The following is a 19,473-nucleotide window of genomic DNA, read 5'->3' as shown; positions in this document are numbered from 1 at the left end:
GTTTCTGTAGGCCCAAGAAAATGCAGTGCTGTGTGTGAGCTGAACGATGTGAGTGGTGAAGTTGGTTCTGTGCATCACTACTGAGAGCCACTGAGTTCATAGGTTTTTAGCAGTGTTAGTGCTATAAACTGTAGGTGTGTTTTCAGGTACACCCTGTGGAAGGGAAGCAGCGCCCCTGCAATCTGTGGGTAACGCTTCAGAACGTTAGCGGTGAACATATGGGAAAGTGTGGGAGCATGAATAGACGGCGTGGCGAAAGGGCGAATGAGAGATAAAGTAGAAAGGATGTGAACATTGAGAAAAGGTAAGTGAAGGTTTGACCTGTAGTTATCCTGACAGGAAGGTAAACACCATTTTTGAAACCTGAGTGCAGTGGATCCACCATGGGAAAAATGGCATGTCCCTTTTAAAGCCATTTGTCAGGGGAGAAAGTAGTCTGTTTGTTTGGTTTTTTTTAATTAGCAAAAGGTTTCAGATTTCCATATGATAGTATTTGAAAGAGTAAACTATAACACAGGTTCTAGTGAGCATTTGGAAAGATTGGTGTATCTATCCCATAAAGCAATGCAGGAATCAGTAACCAACAAAACGAGCAAATGTAAATTTCATATAGAGACCATCACACAAAGGAGCTTTGCGAATCAACAAGGCGTTGTGATAAAAGCTTGGAGTGGAAAACGCTACATGAATTCAGTGAAGTTACAAGCGATTGCAGACAAAAATCACAACGCCTTGTTGATTCGCAAAGCTCCTTTTTATGATGGTCTCTATATGAAATTTAGATTTGACCGTTTTGTCGTGTTGCATTTTGCGATTTGAAAGAGTAAAGCACCATGGACTATTTTAGATAAGTTAAAGTATCAAAATCATGCCCCATAGACTATACTAGGATCTACAGCAGGGGCCTCCAGGAGATATTCCAGTCTGAGTCAGCAGCAGGGCTGCCCTATGTGGTGGTGGTGGTGGGGGGAGGTATGAGAGGGAGCGGGGCAGGAGAGGTCCTGCGCATATGGGTTGTGGTGTTATCAGCGGCATATCAGCCCATGCAGAAGAAGAGGGTCATCGGCCCTTGCGGTCTAGAAGGCAAAGGAGGCAAACAGTTGCCTGGGAGGCTTGAGATGCTGGCTGGGAATTGCGGATGGGAGCAGGGGAAGGAGGGGGCAGAGTGCTAGCTGCTGCATCCCACAGCACCCATCCCTTGCTCTTCAATCTCAGGGAGTCCTGCCCAAGTTGATTTACCCGGGACCTCATGTGCCTCCCCTAGTTCAGCCCTGGGCAGGAGTAATTACATTTGGGTTTTTAAGGCTCCCAGATGCAAACAGAACATAGCATGCCAAACTGGGTCAGACCAAGGGTCCATCAAGCCCAGCATCCTGTCTCCAACAGTGGCCAATCCAGGCCATAAGAACCTGCCAAGTACCCAAAAACTAAGACTATTCCATGTTACTGTTGCTAGTAATAGCAGTGGCTATTTAGTATTTTCTACATCAACTTAATTAATAGCAGGTAATGGACTTCTCCTCCAAGAACTCATCCAATCCTTTTTTAAACACAGCTATACTAACTGCACTAACCACATCCTCTGGCAACAAATTCCAGAGTTTAATTGTGCGTTGAGTGAAAAAGAACTTTCTCCAATTGGTTTTAAATGTGCCACATGCTAACTTCATGGAGTGCCCCCTAGTCCTTCTATTATCCGAAAGAATAAATAACTGATTCACATTTACCCATTCTAGACCTCTCATGATTTTAAACACCTCTATCATTTCCCTCCTCAGCCGTCTCTTCTCCAAGCTGAAAAGTCCTAACCTCTTTAGTCTTTCCTCATAGGGGAACTGTTCCTTTCCCTTTATCATTTTGGTAGCCCTTCTCTGTGCCTTCTCCATCACCACTATATCTTTTTTGAGATGTGGCGACCACAATTGTACACAGTACTCAAGGTACGGTCTCACCATGGAGCAATTCTGAGGCATTATGACATTTTCCGTTTTATTAACTTTCTTCCTGCTGCAGCATGATGCATCATGGGCTCTGGTGGAATGGGCACAGAGTATGGCCAATACTTGTTTGTATGCATGTAAGCTGAGGCAATTGCGTCTTTGATCCATCTAGCTCAGTGGTTCCCAACCTTGTCCTGGGGTCCCCCCCAGCCAGTCAGGTTTTCAGGATATCCACAATGAATATGCATGAGAGAAAATTTGCATGTTATGGAGGCAGTGCATGCAAATTTTCTCTCATGCATATTAATTGTGGATATCCTGAAGACCCGACTGGCTGGGGAGTCCCCAGGACAAGGTTGGGAACCACTGATCTAGCTATTGTCAGCTTGGAGACTGCTTCTCCCTTCCATGGACCTCTATGTAGTATGAATAGCCTGTAAGTCTTCCAGAAAGGGATTGTTTTATTTTGTTACCTTAAGAGTATGTGTCAGATGTCCAATTGATGAAGTTTGGAGTTTTTATTTCATACTTTGTCATCCTTAAAAGCCAGAAGGGACATCATTTGGGCAAAAGAAGAGGGGACCAGCTGGAAGGTGACAGAATCCAGTGTATAGATGAAGTAGGATCCCTGTAAGGCAGGGCTTGTATCTCCAAGATATATTTAGCCAAATAGAAGGCCACCAAAAGCAATCTTTTAGGGAGAAATATTTTAGGGATGCTTATCTTATTGGTTTGAAGGAGGGGTCCCATTAGGGCCTTAAGAACCAAACTGAGGTCTCATTCTGGGACCACTGGCCTACAAGGGAGTCGAAAATATTTAGCCTCTCTAAGAAGATGAACTATGTCCTGGTGTGCGGATACCTGCAAGCTCTTGACTGGACCTCTGTAGCAGGATAGGTTGCTATTTGTACTTTTAAGGAGCTAAGACATAATGCTTTGTCCAGACCTTTCTAGATAAAATCTAAAATGCATGCAATGTCTTCTTTCTAGGGGGAAAATCATTCAAATTTAGCAGAAGTTCTCAAAACAGGTGCTAAATGCCGATATAAGCTAGGGAAATAGATGTTTTTCATGCGGGGGAGCAGTCCTTCCTATGCAGGTGTGCTCTTTCAAGGGCCAGGCAGTAAGACAAAATGGAGAGAGTCTTCCATTAGAATTGGGCATCGTGCCCCCTGGGGTTCACACAAGCAGCCTTATCAAATCCACATACCTTGGTGTCCTTGATTAGTCCGGAACTTTCAGAATTATCATGGATGGAGATCTTCTATTCTCTTCAGTGTCCTTCGCATCAGGGGCCAGGGTGGAAATACATACGGGCTGATACAGTAAAATTCACGGGAGAGCCGGCGCTCCAAGGCAAGCGCCCACTCTCCTGGGTGTGCGATCGAATATGCAAATGAGGGCCCACGGTAAAAGGAGGCGCTAGAGACACTAGTGCATCCCTAGCGCCTCCTTTTTGACAGGAGCGGTGGCTGTCAGCAGGTTTGACAGCCGATGCTCAAATTTTACCGGCGTCAGTTCTCAAACCCGCTGACAGCCATGGGTCGTGAAAACGGACGCCGGCATAATTGAGGGTCCGTCATTCAACCTGCGGGCCGCCGGCTGATTTAAACATTTTTTTTTTTAATTTTTAATTTTTTTTTTAATTGTGGTGACTCCGACATAATACCGTCAGTTTTTTCTGCTTTTCTGTACACTTTCCCGGTGCTGGCAGGCGTTACTTTCTGTATTATGTGGGAATAACTAATAGGGCCATCAACATGCATTTGTATGTTGCGGGCGCTATTAGTTTCGGGGGGGGGGGGGGGGGGGGGGGCGGAGTTGGCCGCACGTTTTCGACGTGCTATTACCCCTTACTGTATAAGGGGTAAAAATAGCGCGTCGAAAACGCATGGCCAAACGCGGGCTAACACTCAGGCCGATACAGTAAGGAGCAGTAGGAAGAGCTGCGTTAGTGCCGGGCGCACCCGCGTTTGCCGCACGCACAGTCCGGCTCACCTACCACTCGATACTGTATTTAAATAGCTTGCAAATGCAAGCCGCGTCCAAGAATCGTCCGAGAAGGGTTAGGCCCGTGCAATCCATTTTACTTTATAGAGCGCTATACAGCACCTATACAGTAACCTGGGTGCGCTGGTACCTGTCATTTCAAATGACATTTGAAATGACAGGTACCAGGAAGTAGACGGTTCTCCTACGCTCGGGATTGCCAGTCCTCTCTACCCTACTCCCGAAGCAACGAAAGCGAAAAAGGAGAAAAGGAGAAAAGCAACATGTGAAGTGTAACTTACTCTTGCAGCCCTCCTCCGGAGATGCACCGCGGCTCCCCTGCGTCCTGGGGGCTGCCCCCTGCCTCCCGGGAGCAGCCGGCGGTGAAAGCGGCCCCGCTGGCGAAGATGGATGCCTGCACGGGCCCTCTGACACGATCGCTCCAGCTGCGACCACTTCTCCTGCGTGCATTCAGCCTGTGCGTGCAATTTGGTGCTCAAGGCGTGACGTCACACGCCCTATGTACCATACATAAACTAATACATGATGAAAAATTGAACTGGCTAAACACAGCATTACGAGGGCACGTCCCACACAGAAACCTTCAATCAGCAAATAAAGCACTCTTAACCATTCCCTCAGTAAAAACTGCGAGACTAACCCAAGTGAGAGAAAGGGCCTTATCTTTAGCAGGCCCCACACTTTGGAACACAATGCCTCCAGAGATCAGATTGCAAAGAGATCTCAAAACCTTTAAGAAACGTTTGATGGGATCCAAGATGGCGGCTAAGGGAGAGGTCGCAACAGAGTTGGCTCTGCAAGTCAGCATACCTACCTCGAATTATTCATGCCACATACCAAGAGGAAAGGCAGGATCCGGCAGGATTCCTCGGTGCCTGCCGTGATGACGCCTTCCCAACCAATGATTGTGGGCTTCTTTGCTCCGGCAGCTGCTTCTACTCCAGGCGAGTCTGCAGGGGTGTTGAGCGGGGAACACGCGGATTCATCCCAGGACATACAAGCGTCGTTGAGTCCTGGAGCGCCCGAGACGCCCTCTCCTCCGACCCGAGGCAACATCCAGGACCCGGGCTGCTCTGCCCAACAGCTGCTGCTGGAGAAGGGTGCGGCAACGGAGGCGGGGAGAGGATTGTTTGCCGCGAGTGTAATCGAGGCTAGCACTGCAGTAATGGAGGAACAGCAGAGCACATTAAGCAGAAGCGAGAGACAGGCAGATGGAGAACAGAGTGCTGCCGGCTTCAACCCGACGGAGGATGGGGACTCAACCAACGAAATTGAGCAAATTTCAGAGGTTTGTCGAGGAATTAAAGGTAGGCACAAGCCACATTCAAAAATTGGTTAAACTACCAGTAATAACATTAGAGACGGTTTGGAGTGCACTGGTTACACTAGAAAAAGCGATTTCATCGTTAACACAGACCTTGATGAAAAATCAGGAAAGCATTGAAAAGATTGAGCCAGTGGTAGCAAGGCATGAAGTAAAACTTCAAGAATTGGAAACTAAATTTGAAGGGATACAAGAGGTACAATTAAACCTTGTGAAATCAGATTTGGATAACTCTAGGAAACTTGAAAACCTTGAAAATATGCAAAGGAAGTTGAACCTAAGGGTTTTAAATTTTCCACAAGTGAGGATGATCCCATTGAGAGACCAATTTAAGAAATATTTGGTAGAAGTCCTTCAAGTTTCTCCTGAAATGTTTCCAACATTGGCAAATATTTACTTTATTAAAAAACCAAATTGGATAATCCGCCTGTGAACCCTGGCAATAATTTAACAGCATTTCTTGAAACATCCGCAGAGGAGCAAGTTGAGTCGTGTGAAACAGTTTGTCTCCTTTGTATTCTTGATGGATAGAGATATGATTTTAAAATCATTTTTGAGTAATAGGGAGAAACTATTCTACGGGCAAAAGGTTTGGACTTTTCCGGACATTACAAAAACAACGCAAATCAGGAGAAAAAAGATGCTTGAAATGTGTCAGGAGGCAAGATTGATAGGTGGTAAAGTAACTATTAGATATCCTTGCAAATGCGTACTAAGTCTGAATAATAACCGCTATATTTTCTACGAACCAGATCATTTACGATCATTTATAGATAGCCATAGAAATGTGGGGAGTGTAACCTAAGTCTCGGGAATGATGTGAATGAAGCATCCTCCTCCTAATATTTTGATTTTTAAATATACTTTGTTGTAATTGTTCCTGTATATCTTGGATCTCACATATTACTGCTTGAATTGTTTAAATATGATAAACGGAGGGAAGATGATGAAAGAAAAAATGTGATTGTAAAATATTTAATTTCCTTATTTGAATTCTGTTTCAATTCTTTCCAATGATGTGAAAAATCGGAGTTTATTCTGTAAATTATATTAAAACTGCATAAATAAAGAATTAAAAAAAAAATAACTTTAAGAAAAGTTTAAAAACATGGCTTTTTAAACAAGCATTTTAAAAAGAAACTGGAGAATGAGAATGAAAATATACAGGAATAGGTAGAAGAACACCAGCACACAGCACTATTCTAAGAATGCGCATCTCAATAATCTATGAACTCTACCTCACAAACGTAATTGTAAATACTATACATATGATTTTTTGCCCGTGAACAGTACCTTACAGGTACACCTGGTCATGACCTACTTCACTAAACAAGTGATTGTCTTTAACGATTTATTGTAACTGAACCTTTTGTGGCACCCACTTACATTAATTTATGTGCCTACATGTAAACTGTTGCGATGGTATATTACTTAGCGACGGTATAGAAAAGATGTAAAATAAATAAATAAATTCTAATTAAGCAATATTAATATGGATAGTATGGGTCATTGCAACTTGTGCCTACCAAGACATCTGCCACCACATTCTGAACTACCTGCAGTGCCTTTAATGGTGAAAATAGAAGATAGAAATAAACAGCATTGTACTAGTCAAGCCTGGAAACCAATAGAGCTTGTAATAAGGTTCGGAAATCATCCGCCTGAAAGAATGATTTCCATTTCTGATGCAACTATAGCATCTATGTACTATTGTCTTTGAACACGTTTGTTATTTTTGTCTGAATTTACTTTTTCTTTACAAGTTTAAATTCCTTGGTGTTAACATGAAGGAAATCATTAGAGACCAATACTTGCAGCACATAGCCTGCATGTAACCCAGGTGGGAGCAAACTTTTTTTTTTTTTTTTTATATAGGGGCCACATGACTTGCGCTTGCCTGCACCAAGGGCTGGGTGGGAGTGGAGGGTGTTCCTGTACCTAGGGTAGCAGATAGCAGGGGGGGGGGAAGGTAGGGGGCAGCAAGTAGATCAAAAACATTTCCTGTCTCCCAGCAGTAAAAATAAATAAATAACCTCTGTTACCCTTCTAATGTTTGCTTGCAATGGCCAAAGATGTGGCATCAAAGGAAATTCGCAACTGCCCATCATTTGTCCAATGGGGACTGCAGCAAGCTGTGGAGAGCCCCCACTCTACTCTGCCTCCCAGTCCTCTACTCTTCCTTTCGCTAATCTGATTAGCACAGGAGAGTAATCAGAGTCAAGCAGAAGGAGAGTAATCAGAGACAATACCAGAAGTCAAGCAGAGATAGACAGATGGACAAGAACAGGGGACTAAGACATGGCAGGGACAAACAAGGCAACACAGGGCAATGACAAGGAGATGAGGCAAGGCAAGTACAGACAGCAATAGCAACATGCATTGCAGGAGCAGGAGGACCTGTCGCTGAGGCAATGGGCTAGATTGCAGCTGGGGTTTAGATATCCAGCTGTACTAATGTCATCAGAGCGCGCCATCAGAGTTTTCCCGCTATGGGGCCTAGGAGACCAGGACAAATGCACGTGTGCATGCCTAGGGGACGGCATGGCGAGATGGGCCCAGAGTGTGATGGCAGTGTCCTTGCCACGAAGAGATCCTAGCAGCGTTGATGGGGAGGTGCAGCCGTTCGCGGGACCTTCCTGTGGCTGGCTGAAATATTACAGAGTAGCAGGAGAAAAGCAAGATATTGAGATTCCAGATTGTTGCTGCTTACTGCCATCCTGCTCGGTCCCACTCGGGTTTTTGTGCTCGCATGCCAGTCTTCACTGACACGCACCCCACTCATCCTCGTTCATCTCTGTGCCTTCCTCCAAGAGTAGCCGCAAGAACTTGAAAAGATGAGAAGCGCTGCAGACTAAAACACATGGGGCCAGAAGAAAGGTGTCCTCCTTTTGGCTGGTGGGCCTTAGTTTGCCCATCTCTGATGTAACCATACAGACATATTTCTTGTGGAGCTATAAGAAGAGAGCTATGGCGTCTAAGTGAAATAAGGAGAAAAAAAAAAGTGTATGTGTCTGTACTTCAATGAAAGAGTCTATGAGTGTGAGAGTAGGCATGATGCAACAGGCAAGTAACAATTATGGTTCTAGAGAAAACCAAATTTGTTGAAGGTTATTTATTTGATAGCAGACCACTAGGGAATAAAACTAAAGAAAGCCACAAAGGTACCACCAAACCGAAACCACCAAGCAGTGCTGCTAGCAGTGTGAAACAAAGATAACTAAACCTAAACAGAGTACAATAATTTACGGATTATAACAAATAGGGAAGTCATCTGAGGATCAATCAACTCCACAGTTTAACCATCTTTGCAGTTTTTAATTTTTTTAAATTCAAATGAGGCAGGCTTCAAACAAAGGCCCCCAAATTGGTGCAAAACATCCAAAGCAACTTCTGAAATTCATAAACTATCAATGCTTCAGAGGATGCATCCCAACATCCAAGGAATGTCATACAGAGCAGCTGGCCAGGTAGTCAATCTCTCTCAAGGGAGCTGCTAAGAAACTCAACCCAATCCGACTTCATCACCAAAATGGTCTGTGTGTTTCAGCATCTGCCTACATCAGGGTATCACAAACAAGCACAAAGGAAAATTGGTTCTTACCTGCTAATTTTCATTCCTGGAATACCACGGATCAGTCCGGACTCCTGGGTTTTGCCTCCCTTCCAGCAGATGAAGACAGAGAAAGTTTCACTGACACTGGCATATAATCTCTCTCAGACTAGTTAGGTGCACTACTGAAAAAATGAAGATGAATGAATGAAAAGGTCCACTCTGGCAGCTGGAAGGAAGGTGAGTGTGGTGATGTTGGAAATAGGTGACTAGTAGAATTGTCTTTTTAGTAGTATAAAAAGGTTTAAATTATTTAAGAGAGTTTGGTAATATTTATTTATTTAGAGATTTTTATATACCGTGGCATGTACAGCACATCACCTCGGTTTACAGCAAACTAATTCAGCAACAGGCTTTACAATAAGATATTAAACGGAGCAGTACATGCAGAAAGCTTAACAATCTTAGCAACTAGAACCATTTTTTTTTTTTTAATCAAATAGATATCATTGACTTATATGTAACATGATATACCGAAAATTTGATATACATATAGGCAAAAATACCGTGGAGAGCTTTTCTAGGGAGTAAGAGCCGGACAGGATTGGGAGGGGGGGGGGAGGGGGAAACAGGTGGGAGGTTAACAGTGAAGTGAGCGGCCGGTAGAAGGTCAAGTCAGTCCTGGATATGCTTTTTTGAACAGCCAGGTTTTTAGGTTTTGTTTAAATTTTCTGTGGCAAGGTTCCTGGCGCAATTCAGTGGGCATACTGTTCCATATTGTGGTTCCTGCAATGATGATTGAACGTTCCTTTATCGATACATGTTTGGTAAGTTTAGGAGAAGGTGTCCGCAGTTTGGACAGGTGTTGGGTTCTTGTTGGTCGGTTTGTCTTATTGAAATATAGGTGTTCAGAAAACCATTGCATGTTTTGGTTATGAATGGCCTTGTGTATTAGCGTAATGGATTTGTATATAATCCTGGAAGCAACGGGAAGCCAGTGTAGGGACTGAAGTGCAGGAGTGATGTGGTCGTGGCGATGAGCGTTGGTGAGTATGCGGGCAGCTGCGTTTTGTAGCATTTGTAATGGTTGTAACGTATTTTTTGGTAAGCCTAATAGTAATGAGTTGCAGTAGTCGATCTTTGACAGGATTGTAGATTGTAGTACTGTGCGGAAGTCATACGGATGTATGCGAGGTTTTATTCGTTTTAGAGTATGAAGCTTGAAGAATCCATTTTTAACTGGAATTGATGAATTTAACGTAAAATGGTTGTCAATAGGGTTGTGAATCGTTTTTTGACGATTTAAAATATCGTCCGATATATTTTAAATCGTCAAAAATCGTTAGGGCCACGATACAATACCAATTCCCCCGATTTATCGTTAAAAAATCGTAAATCGGGGGAAGGGGGAGGGCAGGAAAACCGGCACACTAAAACCCCCTAAAACCCACCCCCGACCCTTTAAATTAAATCCCCCCCCAATGCTTTAAATAACCTGGGGATCCAGCAGTGGTCCAGAACGGCGGCGGTCCGGAACGGCCCCCTCAATTGAATCCTGTTGTCTTCAGCCGGCGCCATTTTGCAAAATGGCCGCCGCAAAATGGCGGCGGCCATAGACAAAAACGATTCGACGCAGGAGGTCGTTCCGGACCCCCGCTGGACTTTTGGCAAGTCTTGTGGGGGTCAGGAGGCCCCCCCAAGTTGGCCAAAAGTTCCTGGGAGTCCAGCGGGGTTCAGGAAGCGATTTCTTGCCGCGAATCGTTTTCCGTACGGAAAATGGCGCCGGCAGGAGATCGACTGCAGGAGGTCGTTCAGCGGCGGTCCGGAACCCCCGCTGAACGACCTCCTGCAGTCGATCTCCTGCCGGCGCCATTTTCCGTACGGAAAACGATTTGCGGCAAGAAATCGCTTCCTGAACCCCGCTGGACTCCCAGGAACTTTTGGCCAACTTGGGGGGGCCTCCTGACCCCCACAAGACTTGCCAAAAGTCCAGCGGGGGTCCGGAACGACCTCCTGCGTCGAATCGTTTTTGTCTATGGCCGCCGCCATTTTGCGGCGGCCATTTTGCAAAATGGCGCCGGCTGAAGACAACAGGATTCAATTGAGGGGGCCGTTCCGGACCGCCGCCGTTCTGGACCACCGCTGGATCCCCAGGTTATTTAAAGCATTTGGGGGGGGGGGGGATTCGGGAGGGTGGGGGATTTAATTTAAAGGGTCGGGGTGGGTTTTAGGGGGTTTTAGTGTGTCGGCTCACGATTTTAACGATTTTCACGATAGTTTACACACCCAAACGGCAACAATACGATTCCCTCCCCCTCCCAGCCGAAATCGATCGTTAAGACGATCGAGGACACGATTCACATCTCTAGTTGTCAATGATAATGCCAAGGCTGCGGACTTGCTGTGCAATGGATGGGCAGACTTGGGATAGGGATGTTGTATTCATTGCAGGGTTGTTTGGCGGTGAGATGATGAGTAGCTCAGTTTTGTTGGTGTTAATGGCCAAAATGTTGTCAGTGAGTAGTTTTTTTATTTCAGTGAGGGTGGTGTTCCAGGTATTCAGAGCATTAGCTAAAGAACTGTTTACAGGTATGAGGATCTGCACATCATCTGCATAAATGAAATGTGGAAAGCCCAGTTTTGACAGTAGTCGATAGAGTGGTATTAGATAAATATTAAACAGAGTTGAGGAAAGAGAAGATCCTTGGGGTACTCCTTGTGCCAGGCTTCTTGGCTTAGATTAGGGTGTGTTAAATTAAACTTTATTATAATATGGTGAAGGTATTTATGGAATTGTTTATGATAGAGGGTAAAAGGAATATTTGAGTTTCATTTAAGGAATTTTTTGAAATAATAGGATTGGAAAGACAGTACCATAAATAAGAAGTGTTTGGTGATACAGAATAGTTGAATGTTCTCCATGTGATGAAATATTGAAGAACAATTATAAGGTTAATCCCCTGAAGAAACTGATGGGTGAAACAGGAGCTTCCTGTCGGGAGAATTGAGAGAATACCGAGTGAAGGGAGAATTGAGAGAAAATCATGTGAAGAAAAGTTGAGAATTGAAAAAAGAAGTTGAAAATCGGAGTACTGGGAGAAAAATTTGTGAAAAATAAGTCAACACAAATAATTGAGTGGTCTTGAAAATATGTAATTGGGTGGGAATGTTTAAATTGTGTTAGAAAAAATAGTATTCAATGCATGTAATATATATGGGGTTAAGAGGAGGTTTTAATGTATATTTAATATGTATTGTTTAGAGGCATGAATGTGTGGTGTGAGTGGTATAATTTAGGGAATGTGATGTATGTTTTTTTAATGAAGGTTGTAATAAAGAATCAAGTTGATTTAATGAGGAAATACATATGATGTATAATTATATAACCTGGTGTGCCACCTGCAGTCCCTTGGTATTGACCTGTACCCAAGTCGAGATTCATCCCATAACAATCCTTATGAAATAGAAAATAACCTCCCACAATAAGCAGGAGAAAAAGCAAAACCCCACCCTGGAACAAATCTTTTTCGCAACTCCAAACCAGAAGAACAAACTTGAAATCCTGAGCAGTTCTGCAGCCTATATACAATAGAAATGACAGAAATACAAGTGGACTCTCCCCCTCAAGCAGGGTGGACTCTGGACCTATCCGTGGTATTCCAGGAACCAGACTCCTGGGATGTACCCAAACTTCCCTAATTAGGGTGGGACTGCGAGAGTCCCACTCAAAGATTACTCTCACTGAAGCCCATGGCCTCTGGGGCCTGGATATCCAAACGATAATGTCTGGTGAAAGTGTGCAACGACTTCCAAGTATCCACTTGAAAACTTCTTGCGGCGACACCTGCTGGTACTCTGCCCATGAAGTCACCTGAGCTGAGTGAGCCCTCAATTCCTCCGGGAAAAAATACCCCTTACAGATATAAGCTGAACTTATTGCCTCCTTCAACCAACTAGCTACCGTGGTCTTGAGGCCGTCTGCTGCTTCTTAGGTCCACTCCATAGCACAAAGAGATGGTAAGACACCCTAAAGCTATCAGTGACCTTGAGGTTACACAACAAAGCCCGCTTCACATCTAGACATCTCAGTTCCCTAACGTGAGGAGTTGACGTGTCCAAATCTGGGAAAACCAGAAGCTCTACCATCTGACTCAGATGGAACGCTTTCGGGGGAAAGGAGGGCACCATTTGTAAGGAGATCCTGGAATCCGAGATCTTCAAAAAGGGCTCCTTGCATGACAAAGCCTGTAGCTCCAAAATTCTTCTGGCTGAACAGATTGCTACCAGAAAAAACACCTTCAAAGTGAGGTCCTTCACAGTTGCCTTCCTTAGAGGCCCAAAAGGAGCTACACACATTCCTTTCAGAACAGGTTAAGATTTCATGAGGGATGTATTTTCCGCACTGGAGGAAGCAAATGTTTTGCCCCAAGAAGGAAGTGAACCACATCCGGGTGTGCAGCCAAAGACATTCCATGTATCTTGAAACGAAGACAGTCCAAGACCGCAACCTGCACTTTGAGAGAGTTAAAGGCCAAGTCCTTCACCAAACCTATCTGCAGAAAAGCCAAGATATAAGCTACTGAGGCCTGAGTAGGTCTTACTCCCTGACCCATACACCAGGACTCAAAGACTCTCCAGATCCTCACATTAGGATAGTAAGTGGAAGTCTTCCTAGCTTGCAATAAAGTGGAAATTACATCCTCTGGATATCATTTCTCCCTCAAACACCTCCTCTCACAAGCCACGCCATGAGACAAAAGTGATCCACCTGATCCGAAAATATTGGACCCTGCCGAAGGAGGTTTGGCAAGTGAACAAGTCACAATGGATTGTCTACCGCCAGGTTGATTAAGACCGCAAACCAGATTGCCATGGCCACTCTGGTGCTATCAGGATCACCTTCCAGGATGACTTTCTATCCATCTTATTACTTTTCCCACCAGCAGCCAAGGGGAGAACATGTAAAGAAGAATCCCCCGGGGCAAAGGTAGGACTAAGGCATCAATTCCCTTCTGCCTCATGATCTCTTCTGTGACTGAAAAAGCGGGGTGCCTTGGCATTCTTTTGAGACGTCATCAAGTCCAGATAGGGAACACAGCAGAGTCATTACCTCCTCCAACAACGCCCACTCTCCGGGGGTCCAGCTTCTGAAGACTGAGAAAATCCGCTTGAATGTTGCCCACCCCAGCTATGTGAGATGCTGCTAAAAATGCTAGGTGCTGCTCTGCCCAGAAAAACAGCTCCTGAGCCTCCTGGGCCACCACCCAACTCCTGGTTTCCCCTTGTCGGTTGATATAAGCTACAGTGGTTGCGTTGTCCGACAAGATGCATACCGGGTGACCATGCAACACAGGCAGAAAGGCAAGCAATGCGAAATGCACTGCCCTAATCTCCAAACGATTGATAGACCAGGACGCCTCTTCCTTGGACCATTGCTCCTGGGCTGACTGACTGGCACACCGCCCCCTAGCTGTAAAGACTGGTAACTACCACCCAGTCCAGAACCTCTAAGTCCACTCCACAACATAGATGATCCCGACCAAGCCACCATGAAAGACTGGACCTGGGAGGCTCCAGGAGGGACAGCAGAAGATGAAACTGTTCTGACAAAGGATCCCAGCAGGAAAGAAAAGACCACTGAAGAGGTCTCATTTGTGCAAAGGCTCAAGGAACCAGCTCCAACATTGAGCCCCTGGATCCCAATACCTGAAGGAAGTCCCAGACCCTGGGCACTGCCATATCCAATAGCCTGTGCACCTGCTTCTGCAGCTTGAGAATGCGACCCTCAGTAAGAAAAACCTTTCCTAACCTGGTGTCGAAGCGTGCTCCCAAAAACTCCAGAACCTGGGATGGAGCGAGCTGACTTTTCACCAGATTCATCACCCAGCCTAGGGACCTCAACTGCTGCAAGACTTGAGACACCTTGACTGCATAGGGCTTCTGATTTTCGCCCGAATGAGCCAGTCATCCAGATATTGAACTAAAATTCCCTTTTTCCTGAGCGCTGCTGCCACAACCATCGTCTTGGGAAACGTACATGGAGCTGTCGCCAGACCGAAAGGCAGGACACAAAACTGAAAATGCCTTCCAAGGATCATGAACTGCAGGAACCGTTTGTGATTTGGGCGGATTGCTATGTGGAAGTATGCCTTGCTTAAATCCAGCAAAGCCAGAAACTCTCCTTTGCACACTGCCGTAATGACAGAACACAGTTTCCATGCAAAAATGCAGAACCCTGAGGGCCACATTCACCTTCTTCAAATCCAAAATTGGACGGAAGGATCCTTCCTTTTTTGGCATGACGAAATATGGTGTAGCTCCCTGTTCGTTGTTCTCCCATAGGCACGGGAGTTATGGCCCCCAACTTTTGTAATCAATTCACAGTATCCTGGACCACCTTCCTCTTGCTGAGTGACATGATGAACAAGTCTCACAGAGGACAAGAAAATGCTAACGTGTAACCATGTCTTATGCTGAGGACCCACTGGTTTGTTGTGACCTTGGCCCACTCCTCGTAAAACAGAATTAGGCATCCTTCAATAGGAGGAATAGCGGAGTGGACCTATCTCACTTCATTGTGAGGACTTAGCTTCGCCAGAAACCTGGCCGAGACCCTCTCTGCCTGGCTTTCTGTCCCCTCGAAAGGACTGGTTCCAGGATTGTTGCCTGCCAGCTCCTTGTCTCTGGGCTCCTGCTGAGGGCCCACTCTGACGAAACCTTCTATTCGGCTAAAAACAAGATCACCCCGCAAAGGAAATCTTGCTCCCTTTTGGCTTATCTTCTGGGAGCCTATGCCCTTTGGTCTCACTGAGACGTTTCACAAGCTCCTCCAAGTCCTCTCCAAACAGAAGCTTTCCCTTGAAAGGTAATGCTCCTAATCGAGACTTAGACCAAACAACTGCCGATCAGTTCCTTAACCAAAGGAGATGTCTGGCCGAGACTGCAGACATCATAATTCTCAAAGAAATTCTGATGCGATCATACAAGGCATCAGCAACATAAGCTGCTGCTGCCATCTCCTGACAGTCTGCCTACTTAGACTCGGACGCAAATACCATTCTTGTAGCCTGCAATTGCTGAACCCATCATAAGCTGGCCCTCTGCAGAAAGCTACTGCACACAGCAGAAACCTCAAATATCTTCTTGAGATGAATTTCCAACTTTCTGTCCTGCATATCCTTCAGTGCCGCTGAACCAGCCACAGGGATGGTAGTCTTCTTAGTGACTGCAGATACCAACAGTGTCCACCTTTGGGAGCGCCAGTAGCTTAAGCGTGTCCTCAGGCAACAGATACAACTTCATCATTGCCCGGCCTACCTTCAGGCCTGACTTTGGAGTGCCCCACTCCCTGACCTCCAGCTTTTTCACTGATGTGTGAAAAGAGAAGGCTTTCATTGGGCCCCTCAGCTCATCCATGACCTGGTCCACTCCTTCTTGATCAGACCCTTCCTGAGGAACCTTGATCCCCAGTTCCTCCAGAATACGAGGGATTACAGGTCACAATTCTTTCTTACAGAAAATGACGCACCACAATCAGGTCATCCCCATCAGCACCTGGCACCTGGATCAGCCCTCCTTCTGAGTCTGGTACATCTGGGCTATTATCAAGAGCAGCTGGCTCAGGAGAGGCAGATACCTGAGGAACCCCTGTCCACTGAATCCTTGGCGTCTACATCCGGACTTCCAGCACTTGCCCTGCATCTTGAGGACCCTGTGAACTCAACGAAGAACTGATCCTTAGAGCTTCTAGGTCTTTTGTCAGGACGCAGACCAAAGAGCCCCTGAGCCCTGATATGACTGCTTCCCAGCTGCCTTTCCTGCTAAATATGCCTGATGCATAAGCAGCACAAACTCTGACAAAAACATTGCGGGTTCTTCTGAACCATCTCTGGAAAGATCCCCCTCTTTGTCAGAATTGGGCTTCCTCCTATTAGCAGAGCCTTGCACTATCAGAGACAATGGGGGAGGAAGATCCTTAAACCCCAGAAATAGCCTTGAAGTGCCTTCAGCCCCAGGAAACATGGCTGACTTTCTGCGCCCGGCGGAGGAGGGTGTGCCAACTTCAAAGGCGCTCCCACGCCTGCCTTTTGCTTAGGCAGATGCTTCGGCGTGGCTTCTGCCGGCCTCGACCCACCCTCTCCACCAGAGACACAGCAGGAGCAAAGCCCGGTGCAAGAAAGCCAGTCGCATCGCTGCATGAGCTGCAAGCACTATCACGTGCCATCTCAGGAAAACAAAAAAAGTGCCACATCGGCAAAAGGAGGCCCGACTGCGTGGCAAACAAGCACCGCTGTGCTGTGCAGCCGACAAACCCTGCCGCTCAAGAACATCTGTCCTAGTACTACCGACCAGTTCAAGCTTCATCCTGCAGCCTCCCCAGCTGTTATAACACTGTCCGCTCTATTATTTATTTTTTTAATATAAAACTTTAATAAAATATCAGGCAGGAAAAACACAAAGGGTACTTTCCTGTGGCAGAAGAGCTGTGGGACTCCAACCTCCTGGGAGAGAGGGAACTGGCTTCACCAGATATACACCCCTGGAGGTGAAAGATCAAGCCAGGCAAGGGTCCCCGACCCCCTGCTCATCCACCTCAGAACCGGGAGGGTTAGCCCCACCAGGGCCTAGCAAACTTCTGGGAGGAATACCTTAAATTATCTTCTGAATCCCCTTTTTCCTTTTTATTTATTTATTTTTGTGGACTGCAGGGATTGCATCTCTACCATCTGCTGGAGACAGAGAAATACTGAGGGACTGCAGGTGGCACACCAGGTTATATGCCAGTGTCAGTGAAACCTTCTCTGTCTCCATCTGCTGGAAGGGAGGCAAAACCCAGGATTCTCGACTGATCCAGGTATGAACAGGAAGGATGTAGATTCCAGTCTTCACTCAGCATCATGTGCAAAACGTTTTTTTTTAAAGAGATGGAATTAGCAGCTTCCCTGTGTTTTATGACCTAATGAATACATAATACGTTGTTACCAATGTTCCAATATGTCTGTTATGGTTTACTGTAATACGTTGTTATATCTGTAAACCGGAGTGAAGGATTGTTCCAAACTTCGGTATATAAAAGCACACAAATAAATAAAATAAAATAAAATAAATGAAGCACTGGTAGTTTGTTTCAATAAGTATAAAACATCCAAAGCAATATTAGGCACTGATCTTTGAGACTTTGTGTTTTTAAACACTTTCCAATCTGGGACAGCTGATTAAACTGTGAACTGATTTATCCTTAATGCCCCTGCTTGTTATGAAAGTCCCTAAAACAGGGCTTCCCAAACCTGTCCTGAGGACCCCACAGCCAGTTGGGTTTTCAGGAGATCCACAATGAATATACATGAGAAATTTACATATACTGAGTCTCCATGATATGCAAACATATCCAAAGATACAGTTACCCCCATGACCCATTGGGTGCTGTCATTGGCCCAATGTCTGCAGGACACCATTGGACACCATTCATTTTTGAACCAGGACCAAGCTCCTCAAGCCATATGCAGGGGCAATACTCACAGCCACTGGGAGGAATGGTTCAAGAGTGAGTTTCTGTTGAGTTCCAATAAGAAGTGTAGCTTATCTCTCAGCAGAAAGCACAGCAGCTGGTGATGGCTGGGTTGAATGAGAGGGTGAATCGAATGGGGTAAATTCCCAAAATCCAAGCTGGGCGTCTTCTGATTTACATGAAAGCCAAAGGAGGAGTAAAAGAAAACAACCGTGCCAATAAATAAAGACAATAAAAATATCCAAAGATGAGGACAGACCTAACCTTTCAAGCCAATTAGGATCCATTTTTAGATGTGACCAGTGCAAGTGCCTAGGTGAGATGGTGTGTGAGCGTCATGGTACTGAAATATCGATGAGCACAGGAACTAGAATAGAAGTATTGCAGCAAGAGTGTGAGAGAGAGAAAATGTAGAAAGGAGAACGTGTGAACGCGACGGCCAGGCCAGCCTGCAAATAAGATGATGTGTATGTATGTGCATGAATCTATGCATGTATGTATTTATGCACCGGTGAACGCTATAATTTGGGAATACCTATAAGCGAGCAATAACCCCAGCTTGGTAACCTCATACTGAGCTTGGCACGGGGTGGGGAGAGCGAAGCTGCCAGATTCGTTAACCCTCTTCTGCTCCTATCAACTTTAAAGCATCGCTCTGTGCCGGAAAGAGCCTTTCCGTCTCAGCGTGCGGCAAGAGACTCACCTTAGCTGCGCAGGCTTTGGCGGTGTAGGGGAAGGAGGGGGCAGCGGTGTCTATCTCGCTGCCGCTGTCAAACAAGGACTCTTCGAACTCCCACCCCAGTGGCTCCATGACGCCGGGGGCCGAGCGAGGATGTCGGAACAAAGCTCCGCACAGAAACAAAGGGCCGGCGCGCGAGTTCCGCCGCCGTTTCCTTCTCCAGCACTTCACTACTTTACTTTTATTTACAAAGCCCCCCTCCTGATTCTCTTTATGAAAGTGAGTGGAAGGTTTTGATTGAAAATTAAAAAATATATATCTTCACGATGATGGTGCCACTACATAAACTGTTAACCTGTTTTAATGCGTTTGAATAAATATTTAATTGAGGAAGAGCATTTATTTGGAAAATTAACTTCTTAATAGACTGTTCAAGACCTCTAAGCTTCTTAGGGCCAGGGC

General features: G+C 45.6%; 1 protein-coding gene across 14 annotated transcripts in view; it reads right to left on the bottom strand.

Moving 5' to 3' along the window:
• LOC115085632 (uncharacterized protein C8orf76 homolog) overlaps nucleotides 1–19,172 on the bottom strand; it is a 112,095-nt gene extending 92,923 nt beyond the window's left edge. For 13 of the 14 annotated variants that reach the window (XR_003854916.1, XR_003854915.1, XR_003854917.1 and 10 more), the window contains exon 1: nucleotides 19,036–19,172. Coding sequence is in view for 2 of the 14 variants with exons in the window: in XM_029591888.1 (XP_029447748.1) it covers nucleotides 19,036–19,143 (108 nt within the window). In the remaining 12 variants the exon portion in view is untranslated. Of the gene's footprint in view, nucleotides 1–18,343; nucleotides 18,502–19,035 lie in introns of all 14 variants that reach the window. The other variant, XM_029591891.1, reaches the window with a different exon arrangement.
• Between the last annotated feature and the right edge of the window lie 301 nt (nucleotides 19,173–19,473).

The sequence above is a fragment of the Rhinatrema bivittatum genome, chromosome 2, assembly GCF_901001135.1.
Source record: "Rhinatrema bivittatum chromosome 2, aRhiBiv1.1, whole genome shotgun sequence".
Lineage (NCBI taxonomy): Eukaryota > Metazoa > Chordata > Amphibia > Gymnophiona > Rhinatrematidae > Rhinatrema > Rhinatrema bivittatum.
The sequence above is the reverse complement of the archived record's forward strand: the minus strand, read 5'-3'. Positions and strand labels throughout refer to the sequence as shown.